We start from the raw sequence: 19,174 nt of genomic DNA on the forward strand, positions 1-19,174 counted from the left end.
GGGCAACTCTGAGCTGCTGACTTCTGCTGTGGGGTTTTTCTGTAGTCTTCCCTGCCCTCTTATTGCAGCTTGAATCTGCAGTGAGATAAAATTATCATATCAAAGTCTTCATTACTGGCCTTGTAGGATTTGGCACTTGCAGTAAGTATATTGGTATCTATTCTGGCGTCAATCAGTATTTTCAAAACTCAGATACTACACTACAGCAGACACCGGTGTCTGATGTTTTCCCAAGGAATCTAGGACAGGGACAAGTACATATCTGGAGACTGCTTTCTCAGAAATGTATTCAGACTGATAGGCCTGGGAATTGCAGTACCCCTATTGAAGGAGCAGAAGTAGCTACCTTAGACTCGCTGGTCCTCTTTTGCTCGTGTGATAGTACAAGGTGGAACAGTTTGCAGAGGAACGGCATGGCATCTCCACTGATGAAGATCTTTGAGAACAGAGTAACTAGGCTGTTGGGAATGAGTCGTGTAGTTGATCCTGGCTTGAAGTCAGGTTAGATGGACTTCCAAGATCTCTTGAGGTCCCTCTCAGCCCTATTTTTCTATGACCTCATGCTTTCAAAAAGATGGTGTATGGTATGGCTGTTTACTCCAGCTTGCTTTGTGGTTTCAATCTTCGGTTCCATCAGCCTCTTTTTCCCACTCCTTGAACCCCAGGCTCATAGTCAAGCTGCCTTAGCTTTGGAAAGGGAATTAGCAGGTACTCTTTCTTTAAAGCTGTGCTGGCTTGTAGGAGTTAGTTATGTGTCCCCTCATTCTTTTTTCTTCCCGTTTTTCCTCCTTTCTTACGCTTATCAGGAGTGGCCCTTTAAACCCAAAACTGTTTTTATGCACACTGATACTTATTTAAGGCTATTTTGAAAATTGAGGTTTGATAGCAGATGGATTTTGCAAACAGGAATCAGAACATCTGGATTCTGTTTTTATTTTGTCACTGACTCACTGTGTGACCTTGGGCAAATAATGTAACCTCTGTGCCTGAATTTCCCCATCTGTAAATAATAGGGATAATACCTACCTCACAGGGGGAGGGGTTGGGACATATGTAATATTTATAAAGTCCTTTGAGTGAAAGGCACTATAAACCTGTGAAACTTCATTCTTGTTCAGATAAGTAAAAATTACTAACTGGAGCGAGAACAGACCCCTGTCTTGAAGGTGGAAGTCACACATATAGGGTGTGCCTATGCTCACAGTTTTCTGTACGGAGACTGCAAGTGTGTCTGTGCCTGTGCAAGTACATTTTATTGGCTTTAATAAGAGCTTCACTCTTCTCTGGTTTTGGCGTAAATAAGGGATGTGATCTTTGTATGAGTGTAATAGGGTAGTCTGCTTTGTTGCAGGGTGCAGCGTTACCTGTTTAATTTTTTTTGTACCAATCTATGCTCATTTTGCTAATCTACTGACCCTTTGGGTGCAAGTAACTGATTTGACAGTGCTGACAATGCAGCGCAGGAAGTCAGTCCTGTTGTGAAAGCAGTGTAGCTGACTACTTTATTGCAGCTGTCAGTATAGAAAACCTGAGTGTTAAGATGTTTGTAACCTGATGTTAAAAACCAGCATATGTGGAAGAGTACTGTACTTAATATTTTTAATTCTGTTTGAGGGCTAAAACCAGCATGTTGCCATTAGTCAAGTGCACCCTCTTTTCAAGCGGTTACAGTAAGTTTCTGTGTAGAAAGGTCACACATTTCTTGTTTATGACATTGCATGAAATGTGTTTTATGGCAGAAGTACTTTTTGCTGCCTTCCGCATTGAATGCTCCACAGCTAGCCTTAATAATGCTACACTAGCTGCTGAAGGTGGATAGGCTATTGACTGTGTAGACAAGGTATTCTCATGTGGGGTTAAGATACTTACATTTCTGACACTTTTGTTAAGTGTAGGTCTTTAGCATTCTTGATTTCTTAAGCGTTCATTGTTTTGGTTTCCATTTCTGAAAACTCATTTTGTGATTCCAAGACTTAAAAAAAAAAAAAAAAAGCAAAACCCATCCAAACAGATGGTTTGCTATGATTGTGCTATAGAAATAAACTCAAGGAAAGCCCAGTCAGAGGCTGTCAGAGGAACTTGAAGCAGGAGATTCAAACTGTCTTTTTTTTTTTTCCTGTTTTTTTTCTCCCTGTTCTGAAAAGTCTGAAACAAACTGGATCAGCTGTTCTGAAATGTAATACTTTCTACAAAAAAATTATCACTGAAGGCTGAGCTGCCTTCAGCAAGACCTGGACAGGCTAGTGAGTTGAGTGGAGAAGAACCTGGTGAAGTTCAACAAAGGCATGTGTAGGAGTCCCGCACCTAGGGTAGGGAGGAACAGCGCTGCACCATTACAGGTTAGGGGTTAGCCTGCTGGAAAGCAGGTCTGTGTAGAAGGACCTGGGAATCCTGGTGGACAAAAAGTTTACCATGAGCCAGCAATGTGTTCTTGTGGCCAAGAAGGCCAGTGGTGTACTGGGGTACATTAAGAAGAGTGTGGCTAGCAGGTCAAGGGAGGTTATCCTTCCTCTTTACACTGCCCTAGTGAGACCCCATCTGGAGTGAAGTGTCCAGTTCTGGCTTCCCAGCTCAAGAAAGACAAGGAACTATTGGAGACAGTCCAGCAGGGGACCACAAAGATGATTAGAGGACTGGAGCATCTCTTATGATGAAGACTTGGGTCTGTTTAGTCTGTAAAAGAGAAAACTGAGAGGGGATCTTACCAATGCTTATAAATATCTGAAGGGTGGGTGCCAAGAGGTTGGGGCAAGACTCTTTTCAGTGGTGTGACAGGACAAGTGGCAATGGGTATAAACTGCAAAACGGGAAGTTCCATTTGAACATAGAAAAACTTCTTTACTTTGAGGTGACAGAGCACTGAATCAGGCTGCTCAGAGATGTTGTGGAGTCTCCTTCTCTAGAAATGTTCAGAACCTGCCTAGGTGCAATCCTGTGCAACCTGCTGTGGGTGAACCTGCTTCAGCAGTTCTGGATGATCTTGAGGTCCCTTCTGACTCCTACCATTCTCACGCTATAGGAAGTATCATCTGGTCTGCAAAGACATCACCTGGAATAGCTTCAGTCAAACAGAAATCTTCAAAACCCATTTACTTGTGTGGAATGGGAAGTTGCATTTCTAAGTCACATTGGTTTAACTCAGTTGACCAGTTGGCCAAGTGAACTGTAAAGTTTCTGTCAAGTTCCCAGCATGCGAGACGGCTGTAAAGCTGAATTGTTCTGTTACCTCTTTTGCTTGGGAAAGTTAATGATGCAGTATCAAAACCCCTTCCCCCATCTTCCTTTTAGATAACCCCTTGGTGAACATAGAGTGTAGCTGACCTATTGGAAGTATTTTGCCCAAAGAGCATCTCTCATAACACCAAATAGATATTACTACGTCAAAGAAACTTGGAGGCGGCTGACAAGAAGTCAAGGCTTTCCAATCTAGGGAAGGGGATTCCAATCTAGATATTCCCTATTACAAAGCTCCTAGAAAGACTAGGTAGAAGCGTATGATATTTGGTTTGGTTTGTGTTGGGTTTTTGTTGTTTGTTTGGTCGATTTTTTTTTTTTTTTAAAATACTCCTTGTGTGCAATAATCATCATTGAGTTTATCAAGCAAAATAAAATGGGTGTAGTCTTTGAGGATCAACCCATAACTGTCTTCTAGGCGGAGGGGACTCTCAAGGCAAAGACTTGTCAGGTGTTTTTCCTTATGCATCCAAGAAGTTGTTGGAACTGGTGTCTTGAGGCCATGTGCGTATTCAAACTGGCATGTAACCTCTCCTTATCTCCATCTATCCCATCCTGGCTTGATTTCTCTCCATTATTCACTGAGTTGTTTTTTTTCCTTCCCAGCTGTGGAAGCGGAGGTGCTCCAGATCTCCAAAGGAGTGCTTCATTGTAGTCCACTAGATACTGAGATGATATAAGGCAGCAGCTCATAGATCTTTTCTTCTGCTGCTTACCAGTATTTCCATTTGTCAGGGAGACAAAAGTTTCAGAATTATATTGATTGACATACCTCTCTAGCAGTGTTCTTGAGGAAGATGTTGAAAATCTTGCCATAAAAAAAAATCTGAAGAACGTATTGTTTCTTAAAAATTAGAGTAAATTACATGTTGGTTTTTTTTACCAAGAAAATTACATGAAGATAACATGAGAGCATAAAATTACTGAACAGTATAAAATGGTGGCAAAAGAATGGGGCAAAATGCGTTGATTACAGGTCTCAAAGAGGAAGTGACAGATTTTTTTATCTGGTAGTAATAGTAGTAGGATTGTTGCTGAGAGAATTTTTTCTGGTCTGGAAATATATATTTTCCTTTAAATAGTCGTCTGGCAGTGCTTAGCACTAATTTATGTAACTAACATGCTCATTTAGGAAAGAAAAAAAAAATTGCCCACTCTTGTAGCCTGTTTTATTCCCTGTAAAATTGGATGGAAAGCACAGATATAACAATCAGTGCAAAAAATGACAGTTTTCTTTATAAATTTCTACTAGTTTCACAGAAATTGAGTGTGGGACAGGTAGAGAGATGAAAGCTTTTGTGTCAAAATTAAGGTGATAATGGTCAGGGATTTTTTTTCTAATACTGTTGCGTCCTGTGGACTGCACGATGTTCTGTTTTGTTAGCAAGTAGGTATTCTCTCCTTTCAGTCCTTTTCAGAGGTGCAAATGTAGCTTTTAATAGTTTTGGGGTTTCTTACGCAGGTTATTGCAGTGGGTTGATACTCAGTATGGGGCAGGGAACCTCCACGAAAATATTCTTTTTGTAATAATTTTCGAACAAAATGAATATTTTCAAAGTGTGTTTTTGTGGAAAGACTTGTTCTGGTTTGGCATGCTTTTATGATAAAGTATTTTTCTGTACCTCTAGGAATGGGAGTAGTTGCCTTCCTCTTCGTAGCATGCTGTTGTCATAAGACTTTATGGACAATACTGCATAGAGATGTTACTTCGATTTGTCATGAAACCGGACACCTCTCATTCTGTTGAAGGTGAGGCAGTAACAGTCAAGTAAAGAAAGGTCTTTGCCATCTGGAGTGTTCGGTTAAAGAGAAAATTACAGGAAACCTCCCATCTTGAGTCACCTTTATGTCTTGAGCTTAACTTTTATTTGAAACTTAATTCATCTCTGTGGGATGAATGTGGGAGCTGGAGTCCCATTAGATGTATGGAACCAAACCTAATACTGTATCCCAAAATTAAATGATAGCCTGTTACTTTTGTAAGTAACTTTAAGCTAATATTAATGAGTTTGTTTCTTTTATATATATTTTTTTTTAAAACCTTTCTTCTTTGAAAAAGTGCTTATTGCTTTCTAACCTTTTCCATGTGCTTTGGAAATGAATAACTTTTACCAACTCTGTGGCAAATAAGGAGGCTTATATCTTGGACAGCAATACAGGTCCTCCTTTTGGCTTCACCCTTTTCAGTATTGAAACAAGGATGTCTGTTTTTGAAAATGAAGATTTCTGATCCTTATCCTGTTACTGCAGAAGAGTTTCTTAGCTTCCATATTTATAACTCACTTCAGGCTATAATTTGGGTAAAATGGGACATTAAGAGTGTTAGAATGCATTTGCAAAGAAGCAATAAATACAGCATGTGTGTGCAGTGAGAACCAAAAAACAGTTGTGCTGTCATAGAGGATAACTTTTAGACTTCATAAACATTTGTTCAATCATATAATTAGGATGTCTTTAGGAAAGAATGCCTTCCTTTGGTTTTCTATTAAGTTCCCTATAGTAAGATTAGAATATGATGATTTGCACAGCCAGTGGTATTGTACCTAGCTGGACAGGAAGGATCTAATACAGTTTGTGTTGTTTAGATTTTCCTTTCTTGTGTGTTTAACAAACAAGAGAGTCTTAGTATGAACTTACATTTGTTGTTTCCTCAGCTCTGCTTTCATGGTTTTGCAAGGCAGTATGGAATTGTGTTTATGGCTTATTCTGTGGCTCTGTCTATTGAATGGGTTAGTAAGAAGGTCATGTGCTGAGTTAAAATGTGCATTTGCTTTTGTTTTTTTCTAATGCTCAGCTCTTTTAAGCAGCTTTGATGTTGGGCAAAGGTGAATGCAGTTTCTGAAATGACATTCATCAGCTTTACTTTTGTATGTTAAAAATAGTCATTCCCAGGCTGAGGTGTGTGTGCTTAATTAAAAGGTAATTTTCCCACTGGTGACTGAGTGATGGGTCTGCTGTAGCTGCCAAAATTAATATTGTTCCTCCCTAGCAAGCATCTCCCCTTTTTTGCAACTGTAAAGTCTTCAGCATTTCAGGAGTGTTTGTAAACAAGAAATACATTTTATCTCCTTCTGTACAGGAGTAAAAAATCTTCTTTTATTTGGTTCCAAGTGACCAGGAACATAATTTTCCAACTGAAAATGTTGGAAAAATGTTGGACTGTTCAGTTTTTGGTTTAAGCCCTGTGAAATATATATGTATGTGTTAGACACATCCTGTATTCCTAGGTGCCTTCTATTTTACATGCCTTCTTGCTAGCGCTTGAGGCTGTTTTTTGGAAGGAACTCCTCGTTGTGGCTTTCAGTGCTGTAGTGTTCTTCATCACACATCAGGCCAAATACCAACACAGTAAACATTTCATGTCTTTCCATTTACTGATGTGAACGAATCCCTTCTGGAATGAAGTGCACTATTACTGGCTGTCCTTATCTCTCAATTAGAATTCTACCCCTGTCCCATCTTTACCGGTTATTAATTCTTGTTACCATAGTATTTTAGGGCATAAGACAGAAACCAATACATGTGTACTTTGACCTAAAATGTTTCAGAACTAGAAGCATAAGACACAACTGGGAGAAGTGAAAGCAGAGGTTGGCAGGAAATAGGGAATAAAAGAGTGAAATTATCTTTCTTAATTTAATAAGTAGAAAACAGAGGGATGCTAGCTGCTTTGTAATCCTTTGGCATCATAAGTAAGTTGGGTTCTAAAGAAGAATTTGAGGAATGTGTAGTTACTTAATTTCTGGTTGGTTTGTTTTATTTTACCCTGAGCTACCTCATTTGTAGAGATGGAGTGGGAAACAAGCATAAGGTTTGGTAAGAATTGCTCTAGGTAGGCAGTTGAGGCTGGAGTGATGGGAGGAGAGAGGCAAACACTTATGTTTGGCTCCTTGACATGCAAATTCCTGATGAAAAAACAGCAGTTCAGTTTTATAAGTTGAGATTATACTTTGTTTTACTATATGTCTCCAAAATAAACAATTAATGATAAGGCAGGGAATTTTTCTTGCTGGTTTCCAACCTGTGAAAAAGCTGATTGTCCACAGACCAGAAAGTGGTGATTTCGTATTGGTCACTACTGCTTTTAAAAGTGAAGGTCTGTTTATTGAATACATATTTTTTTAAAATAATCTCATGTGCTCTTAAAGTAGACCTACATGCAATTTTGATTGTTTCCCTGTATTTGCAGTGTTGTTTTCGTAGTATATCAGATCCTAACGTAGTCCTTATTGTATCTGAATGCTAATGCTGTGCAGACAGCCCAATATAGTGAATATTAAGAAACCATGACACATTTCTAGTGTGTAGTGTAGTGGATTTGTAAGCTTTAAGTGGGCTACTGTTAGATCTGTAGCTGATAGGTCAAATGGATGCACAGCTAGCAGAAGGGTGCTTGGAACAATCTGCAGGAGAAATGCCAAAGTTTTATTTGCTTAAAATAAATTATTAGTACTTTTCTAGGCTTTTACCCACGCTCAAAATTTAGTTTCCAAGATAGCTAGTGAGAACCTAGAAAAGTGTTTGAAAGTTGTCAACTGAAGCCTCAACATAAGACCAGATAAATGCATTTTTTATATGCTGTTTCAGTGATTAACACTGTCTCCCTGTTCTACCTTGGTTGTTCCAGCATTTTCTCAAGAACAGATGCTGAGGTTTGGTAAAGTTAACCTTGTCTTGGAAAGGTGTATGGGTCTGAGAAAGAAGAAATAGATTTCTAGCCATGTCCTTATGCTTTTGTCTCTTGTTTTCTTAGTAGTACATGTTGTAATGGAGCAGGAAGACATGCTGATGCTTTTCCAGGCTTCATTGAACAGAAAGTTAGTGGCAGATTTCGGTATATAAATGAACAAGTTCTTTGGGAACCATTGATCTTGGTTCCTCCTTATTGAGTTTCTGAACAAATCTGGCCTCTGATTACTGTTTGGCATAGCTCAGTTGCACACTGAGCTTCTTGAGTTTAACTACAGCTGGAGGAGAACTGAGCTGCTTCATTCGATTCTTCTGGGATTTGTGGATGTGGCCACTTCTAAGCTTTGGTAATGTATCTTCTCCCAGGCCCAGTCCATATCACAGAATGACTGATTGCCCAGGTATTCGTAGTAAGCTTGTTCTTCTGCCTAGCATGCTTTAGTGAGCAGCTCTTTACAGTGTCGACAGGGTTAGCATTTGTATCTGAACAGGGCAGCTAATACCTCTGAGCTAACTTTTCACACTGCATCTCAAGCAGATGTTACTGCATCAGTTCTGCCATTGTTCTGTTTTTGAGGTTATCTTGACAACCATAACGCCCAGAAATCCCAGACTGTAAAGAACAAAGCCACAGAAAAAAAAAAAAGGCGTGGGGATGTGGAATGTGTGAAAAAAGAACGCATACAAGTATTTGCCAGTCTGGCCAGTGCTGTTTGCAGAGGGTAAAATCCATTCTTGTGCAAGATAGGTCTCTTTGGGGAGTGGCTAAATTCGAAGTGGAGAATGTAACCAGATCTGCCTACAGTCAGTAGGCAGCAGTGCCCCTCATATTTGGCAGTCATGAAAGAAACCACATAAAGCCAAGAATATTGAGTAGTAAAAGTTCATGTTTAGGGTAATTAACTTTTAACTTGAAAAGGAAGAGACCTCAATTCAAGAAAGCTCTTTTACATACTTAGATTGCACTGACTTCAGCGATCTTTATCTGTGGGTTAAAATGCACAAGACCTCAATTCAGCAAAGGTCTTTCAGTCTAAACTGGAGGATTGTCCTGTTGAGATTAATGGTGAAGGACCAAGGTCTGTACTGTGATTGCCAGAAGGAAGAGTCAATTTACCTGAGGAAAGAGTTCTTCCATGAGCCTCTGGGTAAATGCTGGTTTGATTGATGACTCTTGTGGCCTTCCCATGACTGCACATGCCATACCTATTTGACTGCTAATTCTTACCATAAACAGGGTAGGCTTTCAGAATGTTTTCTCACACAGAAAGACTTCAGCATTAGCAGGTTGCTGGCTGCAGTGGGGCAGTAAGTGGTGCATCAGGTTGTATGTGCAAGTGTGAGTTTAACCTGAGGCCTTTTCTCAGGTGTTTTTCCTCATTTCAAAAACACATCCTTCCAGACTGGTAGACAGACCTGACAAGTTCAGCAGTGATCAACATCCACCACTGTTACTGGAGTTCTTGGGTTCTTGTTTGCCAGCTGTTGGCACAGCACTTCGTGCTAATGTATACGATATCTTTGTCATAAATTCAGGACAAGCTGGAAATATCTGAGATATTTTGCCTGACTTAAGTTGAGAGGCTTATATGGAGTGGGCAGGGCAACAATGATGGGAAAATCAGGGAAAATACCTGTGCTTTTAACAATGTCTCTTCTGTGGCTTTGAAAGTCCAAGAATTTCTCAGCCAGAGAATGTATTTCCTCCCTCTTTTTATAAGCTACTTCTTTCTTTTGCCTTATTAATTGTGGATCTGCTCCTGCTTCTGTTTAAAGTCAGATGCAAAAATTGGTGACCTGACTTTCCTAGGTACAATGCTGTAAATCTGAAGAACCAGGTGAGTAGATTACTCTAGTTTAAGATCATGCCCCCATGTCTGTTCTTCTGAGATATGGGATAGTTCCTGCTTGTGTTGAAATTGTGTGGAGGGTGTTGAGTACTTCATAAGTAACTCCAAACTCTGCAGGACTGGGATTCATCTTAAAACTTAAGTGTTTCAGTCTAATTTTGGAGACCTCTGTATGTCTTCTCTTCTGTTCATGGTGTTCAAAAGTCTTTTGCTGCGGAAGTAGCACCTGAAGGTGTGTTTTGCCCGAAGAACCCACAATGAAGCAGTTACATTAGCAAATGGTAATGTACCCCAGAGTTGAGTAAAAAAATGGAGGCCACCAAGTTTTTCTTGTTTGTGTGATGAAATGTTGTCAAATTAAGTGATTTGTTGGAGCCTTCCTTTAACTTCTGTACAGCAGTAAGCTTAGAGGAAAAGAAGATTGCATTATTTTTTAAAAAGCTTTATTTGTGACCTGGACTTGTTGCCTCTGACCCTCTTGGGCTTAAATAGTTAAATTATATTAATGTCCAGTTTGTTTCACTGTAGGTAACACATCAACTGAATACTCTTGTGCATAATCTACTGTATCTTTCCTCTGTTCTGTGTCAATGTATTACGTGTATTTGGATTACAGTTCTTCTTTTGTATTAAATTATTTTATGTTATAGAACAATATTTAAGCAAAGCAAAGAGCTAATGAAAGGTGTTGGCGTTTGGGGATTTCTTTTCTCTTTGCTCTTTTTTTGGATGTACTGTAAATTGTAAACCAAGGATGCCAAGCAGGCTTGGTTCAATGGCTAAAATTATTGTATTACAGTGTAATGCTGATCTAGGCCTTGTCTCAACACTAGAGCACACAGACTTGAATAAAACTGTTACAAAAGTGATCGTCTTTAGGCCTTGAGTTCTTGGGTTTGTGCTTCAAATAATTCTAAGCAGGTATTTATAGCAGCAGTGGCATTGCGTTGTTCTGAGGAACTCTGAATTCTTCCCAGTGCCACAAGGAGTTTATTTTTCTTTGCTATGCATCTCAGTCCTGATCAGCTATTCTAACTCTGGGTCCTCCGTAGGGTTTTAGAAATGCGATTTTGCAAAATCCCAGATAGCTTATTATCAGTCTTGTGCGCAATACCCTTCTGCTAACCCTCTTCTGCCTTTTCTCTGAACAGGGTGATTAAGTGCATACGATTTTTATTAAGGTTAATATTTCCCTTCTGTTAGCTTAAGATTTTTCTACTCTTAGTATCCCAGCCAGAATGTGAATCTGAATGCCTGGATCTGGAGCTAATGCAGTAACACGTTTTGTGCATGATGACATTTAACAGATGGTTTAGATTCATTTCTGATGCTGTGCCTTTGTCCCTGCCACATCATTCAGTGCGACACAGTTGCTTGAACAAGGATCTTTCCAAGCTGTCTTTCATCTGCTGTCAGTGTGAAAGCCAGAACAATGTAGTTTTGATTCCTAGGTGTTGTGCCATTGGTTTTCTCTGCCACCAAGCTGTCATTTCACGTATCTGTGCTTTGAGAAATGTAGCTGCACTGAAGGAAGAACTACACACTACAAGAACTTAATTTTTGTTCTTTCCTTTGATAAGAAGTTTTTCTGTGATGTGGTTATGTGCAAGACATCCTACACCCTTCCAGCAAATACAGAGACTGAACGATGCATAGGTTGAGTATCATTAGTCATATGTTCCATTTAAAGTGCTGTAGTGATGGGGTATTTTGTCATAGGCTGGGAGGAGAGTGGACAGCCAGTCAATTAAGTTTAGTTCATTAGAAATAATGGCATGCAAAATTAATCGCTTTTTCAGTTGTTTTAACAAAAGGTATCTTGCAATGGATTATCTTTCAAACGCTTTCCCCTCCCTTCCCCAAATCCTGAATGCCTCAAACTAAAACAAATTGTATTTCTACCTTCTGTAATGTTTTCCAGAGTAGGATTCTGTTCTAATGGAATAGGATTGTCTGCATCAGTTTACTCACTTGTCACAACTGTGAGGTTACCATCATGTTCAAGCTAGCCTCATCAAGAGCAGAAATAGAGATGTGTCATGGCAGATAAATTTCTGGCAAATGAAGTTTCTCTACAAAACAGCAGGAACAGAAGGCACTGGGGCTGAACATAAAAACAAAGCTAGAAGTTTTCTAAGCAGGGTAATCCAACCACTCTAGCAGAGAGGGGAGGCTCCTGAATAAAAGCTGCCAGGGTCAGCCTGGGTACAGAATAAACACACCAGCAGATGTTTTAGGCTGAGTAGTTGCTGAGTAATTTTTCAGTTCATAGAATCATAGGGGTCTTTTCTAACCTTAATGATTCTAAGATCATCAAGTCCAACTGTCAGCCCAACACCACTGTGCCTACTACAGTGTCTCCTGAAGTGCCACATCTACATGATTTTGAACACCTCCAGGGATGGTGACTCCACCACTTCCCTGGGTAGCCTGTTCCAGTGCTTCACACATTTCTTTCCTTCAGTAAAGAAATTTTTCCTAATATCCAATCTAAACTTCCCCTGATGCAACTTGAGGCTATTTCCTCTCATCCTGCTGCTAGTCACTTAGAAGAAACCAACACCCACCTCACTACAACCTCCTTTCATGTAGTTGTAGACAGCAATGTCTCCTCTCAGTCTCCTCTCTGCCAGACTAAATTGCTGCAGTTCCCTCAGCCACTCCTCACCACACATGTTCTCCAGACCCTTCACCAGCCTCGTTGCCCTTCTCTGGATGCGTTCCAGTATCTCCATGTTCTTGTAGGAAGGACATTGGCCCCTCAAGGGCCCAAAACTGAACCCGGTACTCAAGATGTGACCTTGCCTGTGCTGAGTACATCTTGCCTCCCTACTCCTGCTGACCACACCATTTCTGATACAAGCCAGAATGCTGTTGGCTGCCTTGGCCACTTGAGCACACTGTTAGCTCATGTTCAGCTGGCTGTCAATCAGCACCCCCAGGTCCTTTTCTACCAGGCAGCTTTCTGGCCACTTCCCCACGCCTGTAGCTTTGCAAGGAATTGTTGTGACTGAAGTGCAGGACTCAGCACTCAGCCTTAAACCCTATACAACTGGCCTTGGCCCATAAATCCAGATCCTTCTGTAGAGCCTTCCTACCCTTGAGCAGACTGACATTCCTGCCCAATTTGATGTCATCTGCAAACTTACTGACGAAGCATTTAATCCCCTCACCCAGATAATTGATAGAGATATTAAACAAGAATGGCCCCAGCACTGAGCCCTGGGGAACACCGCTTGTGACTGGACACCAGGAGGATTTAGTTCGGTTCATCACAACTCTTCTGGCTTGTCCATCTGGCAGTTTTTCTACCCAGTGAAGAGTACGCTTGTCTAAGCCATGAGCCATCAGCTTCTCTAAGAGAATGCTGGAGGAGACAGTGTCAATGGCTTTACTAAAGCCCAGGTAAATAACATGCAGCCTTTCCCTCATCCATTAGGTGGGTCACTGGTCATAGAAGGAGATCAAGTTGGTCAAGCTGGATCCGCCTTTCATGAACCAATGCTGTCTGGGCCTGATCCCTTGGTTGATCTGTGCTTGCCTGGTGAGCATGCTCAAGATGAACCACTTTATAATCTTCCCTGGTACTGAGGTCAGGCTGACAGGTGTGTAGTTCCCCAAATCCTCCTGGCCTTTCTTGTAGGTGGGCATCACATTGGCAAGCCTCCAGTCATCTGGGACCTCCCTGTTAACCAGGACTGTAGATAAATGATGGAGAGTGGCTTGGCAACCTCTTCTGCCAGATCCCTCAGCACTCTCAGGTAGATCCCATCCAGCTCCATAGACTTGAGAGTATCCAGGTGGTGTAGCTGGTCATTAACTGCTTCCTCCTTGGTGGTGGTGTTTTTATTCTGCTCTCAGTCCCTGTCTCCTAGCTAAGGGGGCTGGATACTCTGGGGATAAATAGTCTTACTATTGAAGTCTCTTAAGTACGTCAGCCCTTTCCTCATCCTTGGTGGCCATGTTCCCCGATGCATCCAATAAAGGAAGGAGATTCTCCTTCATTGTCTTTTTGTTGTTAATTTATTTGGGAAAACGTTTTTTGTTATCTCTAAAAAAAAAGTGACCAGACTCAGTTCTAAGCTGGGCTTTTGCCTTTCCAATTTTCTCTCTGCATGACCTAATGAGATCCTTGTGCTCTTCTTGAGTTGCCTGCCCCTTCTTCAACAACTGGTAAACTCTCCTTTGCTTCCCACGTCCTAGCAAATTGTGAGTCCCCTCACAATCGATGAGCTCTATACAGTCGAACCCCTCACTAACATACAGAACCACCCCACCACATTTCCTTCCAGGCCTGTCCCTTCTGAAGAGCTTGTGGCCATCCTTTCCAACACTCTAGTCATGAGAGTCATCCCACCATGTTTGTGTGATGATGACTAAATCATAGCCATCCTGCTGCACAATGGCTTCCAGCTCCTCCTGTTTGTTGCCCGTGCTGCATGCATTGGTGTAGATGCACTTGAGCTGGGCTATCGATTTCACCCCCAACATTGGCAAGCCACCCCTAAGCCCATCTCTAGTGAGCCTGGTTATATCCCCTTCCGCCTTCAAACCTAGTTTAAAGCCCTCTCGATAAGCCCTGCCGACTCATGAGTGAGAATCCTTTTCCCCCCTGGTGCTGGGGGGGGAAACCATGATCAAAACCTCCCCATGATCAAAAAAACCCCGAATTCCACTAATGACACCAGCCTCTGAGCCACATGTTAATCAGGTGAGTTTTCCTGCTCCTTTCAGTATTTTTCCCTGTCACTGATGGGATTGAAGAAAGTGCTGCCTGGGCTCCAGAACCAATCGCCCCAGTGCCCTGAAGTGCTTTCTGATGGCTTATGGACTTCTCTGCAACCGCATCACTGCCAGCCTGCATAACCAACAGCGGGTAATAATCAGAGGGCTGCATCAGACCAGGGAGTTTCCTAGTAACATCTCTGACCCAGGCCCCAGGAAAACGGCAGACTTCCCTGTGGGATGGGTTTGGTTAGCATATTGGTCCCTCTGTTCACCTCAGAAGGAAATTGCCCAGGACAATTAACCTTCTTTTTTTTCTTAATAGAAGCAGTCATAATACACTTACGCGAGGAAATCATTGTTATGTTATCACTTTCCTCAAATGGAGCGTACTGGAATAGTGCGTGTAAGTGGTGCTCTGAAAGCCCACTGCATACCTTGATGTAGCTCCTGATGGCCTTCCAGGGCTAAGCGGATTAAGAGGAAAGAGCCCAGACTTCCCTATACTTCCAGCAGCAGTTTGTATGATAAATTAATTGGTTGTTTCTAGTGAAATTTTGATGTGCTTGGTCTTTCTTACATGGAAGAAAAGGGAGAGGCTGTCCAACTAAAGCTAGGCTTTGCAAGAACCTAATGAATTGTAATATGAGATGTTTGCAGGCAAATTGGTATCTGGCTCAAGGAGGCTAGGCTTTAGAAAAAGTGCTAGAGTGAACATGGGAACAACAAACATTTGAGTGTCTTAACAAGGGCTAATAAACTTTATCTGCATGCTTGGACACAGTTGATGCTACAGTTTGCTCAGGTAACAATTGTGACTAAAGATAAGCAAAGCTATGGGACTTTCAAGTAGACTTCAACAATCCTTGTGGCTCTTTACTACTTAGTCTGAAACCTTATTAAATGGCACATGATTTACTTTCTATTAAGTCATTAATTTAACAAAGAACAAATCCAAGTGGAATGAAAAGAGGCAGGATCAACACTGCAACACAAAGTACAACAAAACCATAATCACATTACTAAATACAGCTGAAGCCCATATGCTTCATGGCTGCCAAATTCTCACTAATGTTTATTCCTTTCTACCAAAGCCATGTTCTAGCATCTTAACTTTCATAATAAAACACAGGTTTGAATATTCAAAAAAGCATGATTTGGGTTACCTGTCACAGATTGCAGACAATATTAAAAGAACCATTTCTGATGGATGTGAATGTCTTATGCCATCATGTTCTCCAATGGAACCCTGAGTCAGTAGTTGGAGAACTCATCCTTGTCTAAAGCGCTTACTCTTTTTGCATCAGTCTGGAAAACTGCAGATCTTCCTGCAGTTGCTTCTGGATCTTTATTTTTTTTCTGCAGATACCCACATCTCTATGACCAGATGTTTCAGGACCCAGTTTGAGGTAAGAGGATCTTCAATTCTCCTTTAGAATGCACACCAGCATAGTTCTTGATATGGCTTGTGGTGATCACTGGACAAACTGGGACAAAGGAAGAATTCTGAGATTTGGAGGCAGGGACGGGGTGGGAAGGTGGAGAATGGTTTCTTTATGCTTGCCTGCCCACAGAAGAGAAGGGATGGGAGTGAGGAAGAGGAACCAGCACTGAGGTGAACGTGGGTCATGCTTTGTTGGGACGCTACAGGAAATAAGGACAAAACAGCAGAGTTGCTACAGAAGAGGAAATACCCTGGCTGATATCTGATCATGCAGCTGGTTTCCACCAGCAACACAGAACTTGGGATCCTAACTTCCAATTGCTGTTGTCCCAAAGACCTCCACATTTAGCACAGTGTCTGTTTCCTCCTTATCCTAAGACACAGCCCTCTTCACAGAGTCTGCTTCTCTCACCTTTCCAGGACTACTCTCTCTCACTTAATTCAAATTTCCTATCTTCCACCCTGTCCAAAGCTTCTGGTCCCAGAGCCCTCCTAAATGAGCCTTCTAGGTCCATTGCCTTACAGTCATTGTGATTTCATCTGCTGCTGTACTGTTCTCGCTCCATGAGTGACTGGTAACCGCTCTCCTGTTAAATGTATTGCAGCACTGGTGGAGGGGAGTCCAGTTCCTGTTCTGCTGCAGTAGAAAAGCAAGCCAACCCTGAAATACTCCTCAGTGTGATTTTGAATCCAGAGAAAGGAGGTTTCCTAGAAGGACCAAACCTAGGAGTTTCACACCCTATCTGTTATGAAAGAGAGAGGTAGAATTTCCATCTCTGTGTCTGAGAGTGGAAAGAGCAAGGCAAATGACTACAGTGACAAAAGCAGGTATAGCAGCAGAGAGAGATGCACCATCATCTTCCTCAGATCCCAGTGAGAACCTGTCTCTACTGGCCAAATTATCTCACTGCATCTTCTTCCAAACAAGCAAATGTCAGTGGTGTCTCTGGGCAGGAAGAGCCTTTCAGGCAGGCTCCAGAGCACAGCTGTAATTTCTGCTACTTTTGCATTTGTTATTTCTGAGGTGGTTTCAGGACTATGTCAAATCCACACCAAAAGGATTTTAAATTCAAATCTGTCCAAGGCAAAACCAAACAAATTATCTCCTTAGAAGGTATCACACCAGTAATAATGTTGCTAACCTACGAGCAAGACTTTGAGATATACACACATGGTTTTGTTGATTGAAAAATTTTATTCTACTCATCTAGTGTAACCATCTATATAGTCACACAGCAAGTGAAGGTATTCTGAAGAGCCTGCCTTTGGTGCTGGTGGCAATTATCTTCAGTGGTATCAAGGTTATACCTGTAATATTTTGGTTTCCTCAACTTTAAGTTTTTGCCAGGGAGCAGCAATGTCAGGTGCTGCTCTGTAAGGGAAGATGAGCTGGAGCAAAGGGTGGCATCAGGACAGTGGCCTCACTGGTGCAGTCCTAGGGTACCTGAGCAAAGTGAGCAGAACAGGTCCAATGACAGTAACCAGGGCTTGTCACAGTCCAGTGACTGCCAGGCAAGTCCATAGGCGTAAGACAGGGCGAAAGTCAAGCCAGGAAGGCAAGAGCGTGCCTAAGGTAGCTGGGTAGGCATATTCATGGTCATAACGCGTCTCAGGCAAAGACCACAGGCAAGAAAATACAGCTACTTAGTGCAACTGCAGGGGCTCTTTTCCCAGCAGCAGCATCCAAGTCCACACAGCTTCATTTCTCTGAGCTGGCCTTGTGCCAAAAATGTAGACGGAAGAGAAGTTACAGAGGCTCTTGGGTACTCAGGAGGGCAGACACGTATTCAATGATAATTCCATTATAGTTCATAATTATTTTGGGTTTTGTTTGTCTAGTTCTGTAGTTCATAATTGTAATCAAGTGCAGTTAAAAGAAGAGAGGATGGCTGGAACTCAGGAGCGTTCACTACTGCTGGGCTTTCAGAACCTTAGCTTTTGCTGAGTCTGGTGAAAGCAGCAGCTCCTGCACCCTCAGTGTTCTGTGTCTCCCGTACAAACAGCTGAGATAAAAAAAACATTCTCTGCTGGCTTTCTCCTTTTCCATCTTCATAATCCAAGATCCTTTTCTGCAGTCCCAAAGATTTCTCTGGAGCAGTCTTTTGTAACTGTGTTTGCCAACTAATTTCTCACCTACATGCAATTCTGACATTAAGACCACGCTATTCTTGCAGTCACGTGCCAGCTCTTCTGGGTTAGCCTGAAGCATTTTTCCCCCTCACAAATTACATGCAAGGTAGAGCAGCTACTTCTTTTTTCTCCCTGATTATACACGTGCCTTCAAGCAGTGCTATTTCAAGCAACATCTGTCATTCTCTTCCTGCCTAGAGACACGGAAGAGGAATCAACATTATCTGTTCTTAATTCTGAAATGGCATCACAGCAACTTAATCTTCAGGGTCACTTGACTTCAACAGCCATCACAAAAACTGTTGCCTGCCTCTTGATCACAAATTCTTCCCAATGAAACGTGGAATAGATTTTTTTTAAAAAAAAATTTATTGAACAACACAAAACTGAAAGTGTCTGGAGAGCCTAGGAATTCTCTGTACTAGCCCTGCTACTTGGGCAAGTCCATTCTGAACTTTATCTACAGTGTATTCAGAATGTAAGTGCTAATATTCCTCCAGTACAACAGGGCTTTCAGAATTAGGGAGGGTCATAGCAGAAGCTGCCTTGAGAGCCTCTGAGCATCAATAATGTTCAGTATTACATGAACAACCAGTTAGGGTGTTGGAAAAGGTTTTCCTTTCCTCATCTAAACCATGTAGCTGTTGGGTAGCCGTTGGAAAGCTTGCACACAAGGTTCCTAGAATAAGAGCAGAGCTTTGTGAGCACATGGCTAAAGAAATCAGGGGAACTGATCAGCTCTGCACAACTCCTGTTTTTTTCCCGTCCAACAGAAGATTCACCTTGGGGCTGTGTGGCACATCTGAACCACCTAATTTTGATGCAGTTTTTACCACTTGGGGCTCCATCTCAGGCTGGCCATCTTAACCTTGTGGCAGACCCTTTGTAAACTGACTCTCCTCCGAAGGCTTTAGTGTGGTCAGGACGTTGCCTTTGTATATTCTAAACAAAACCAGCTGAGAGCACTGCATGCTGATTAGCAGCATCCCCATCCACCTCTCTTTTGTGACTGAAGCATTATGCAAGCCATCACTTTTAAGTGTCAAAGACCTAGTCCTACAACTCACACACCCATTTTCTTTGCCAGTGGGTCTGCATCAGT

The 19,174-nt window shown here is 41.7% G+C and overlaps 1 protein-coding gene across 4 annotated transcripts in view; it reads left to right on the top strand.

Moving 5' to 3' along the window:
- The window catches only part of MAP3K9 (mitogen-activated protein kinase kinase kinase 9), a 101,363-nt gene that overhangs the window by 51,475 nt on the left and 30,714 nt on the right, over positions 1–19,174 (top strand). For 3 of the 4 annotated variants that reach the window (XR_008449992.1, XR_008449991.1, XM_054067515.1), the window contains exon 12: positions 4,863–10,632. The exons of the other annotated variant lie outside the window; for it this stretch is intronic. Coding sequence is in view for 1 of the 3 variants with exons in the window: in XM_054067515.1 (XP_053923490.1) it covers positions 4,863–4,874 (12 nt within the window). In the remaining 2 variants the exon portion in view is untranslated. Of the gene's footprint in view, positions 1–4,862; positions 10,633–19,174 lie in introns of those variants that run through there. 4 annotated transcript variants of the gene reach the window in all.

Source organism: Cuculus canorus, chromosome 5 (assembly GCF_017976375.1).
Source record: "Cuculus canorus isolate bCucCan1 chromosome 5, bCucCan1.pri, whole genome shotgun sequence".
NCBI classification, from domain to species: domain Eukaryota; kingdom Metazoa; phylum Chordata; class Aves; order Cuculiformes; family Cuculidae; genus Cuculus; species Cuculus canorus.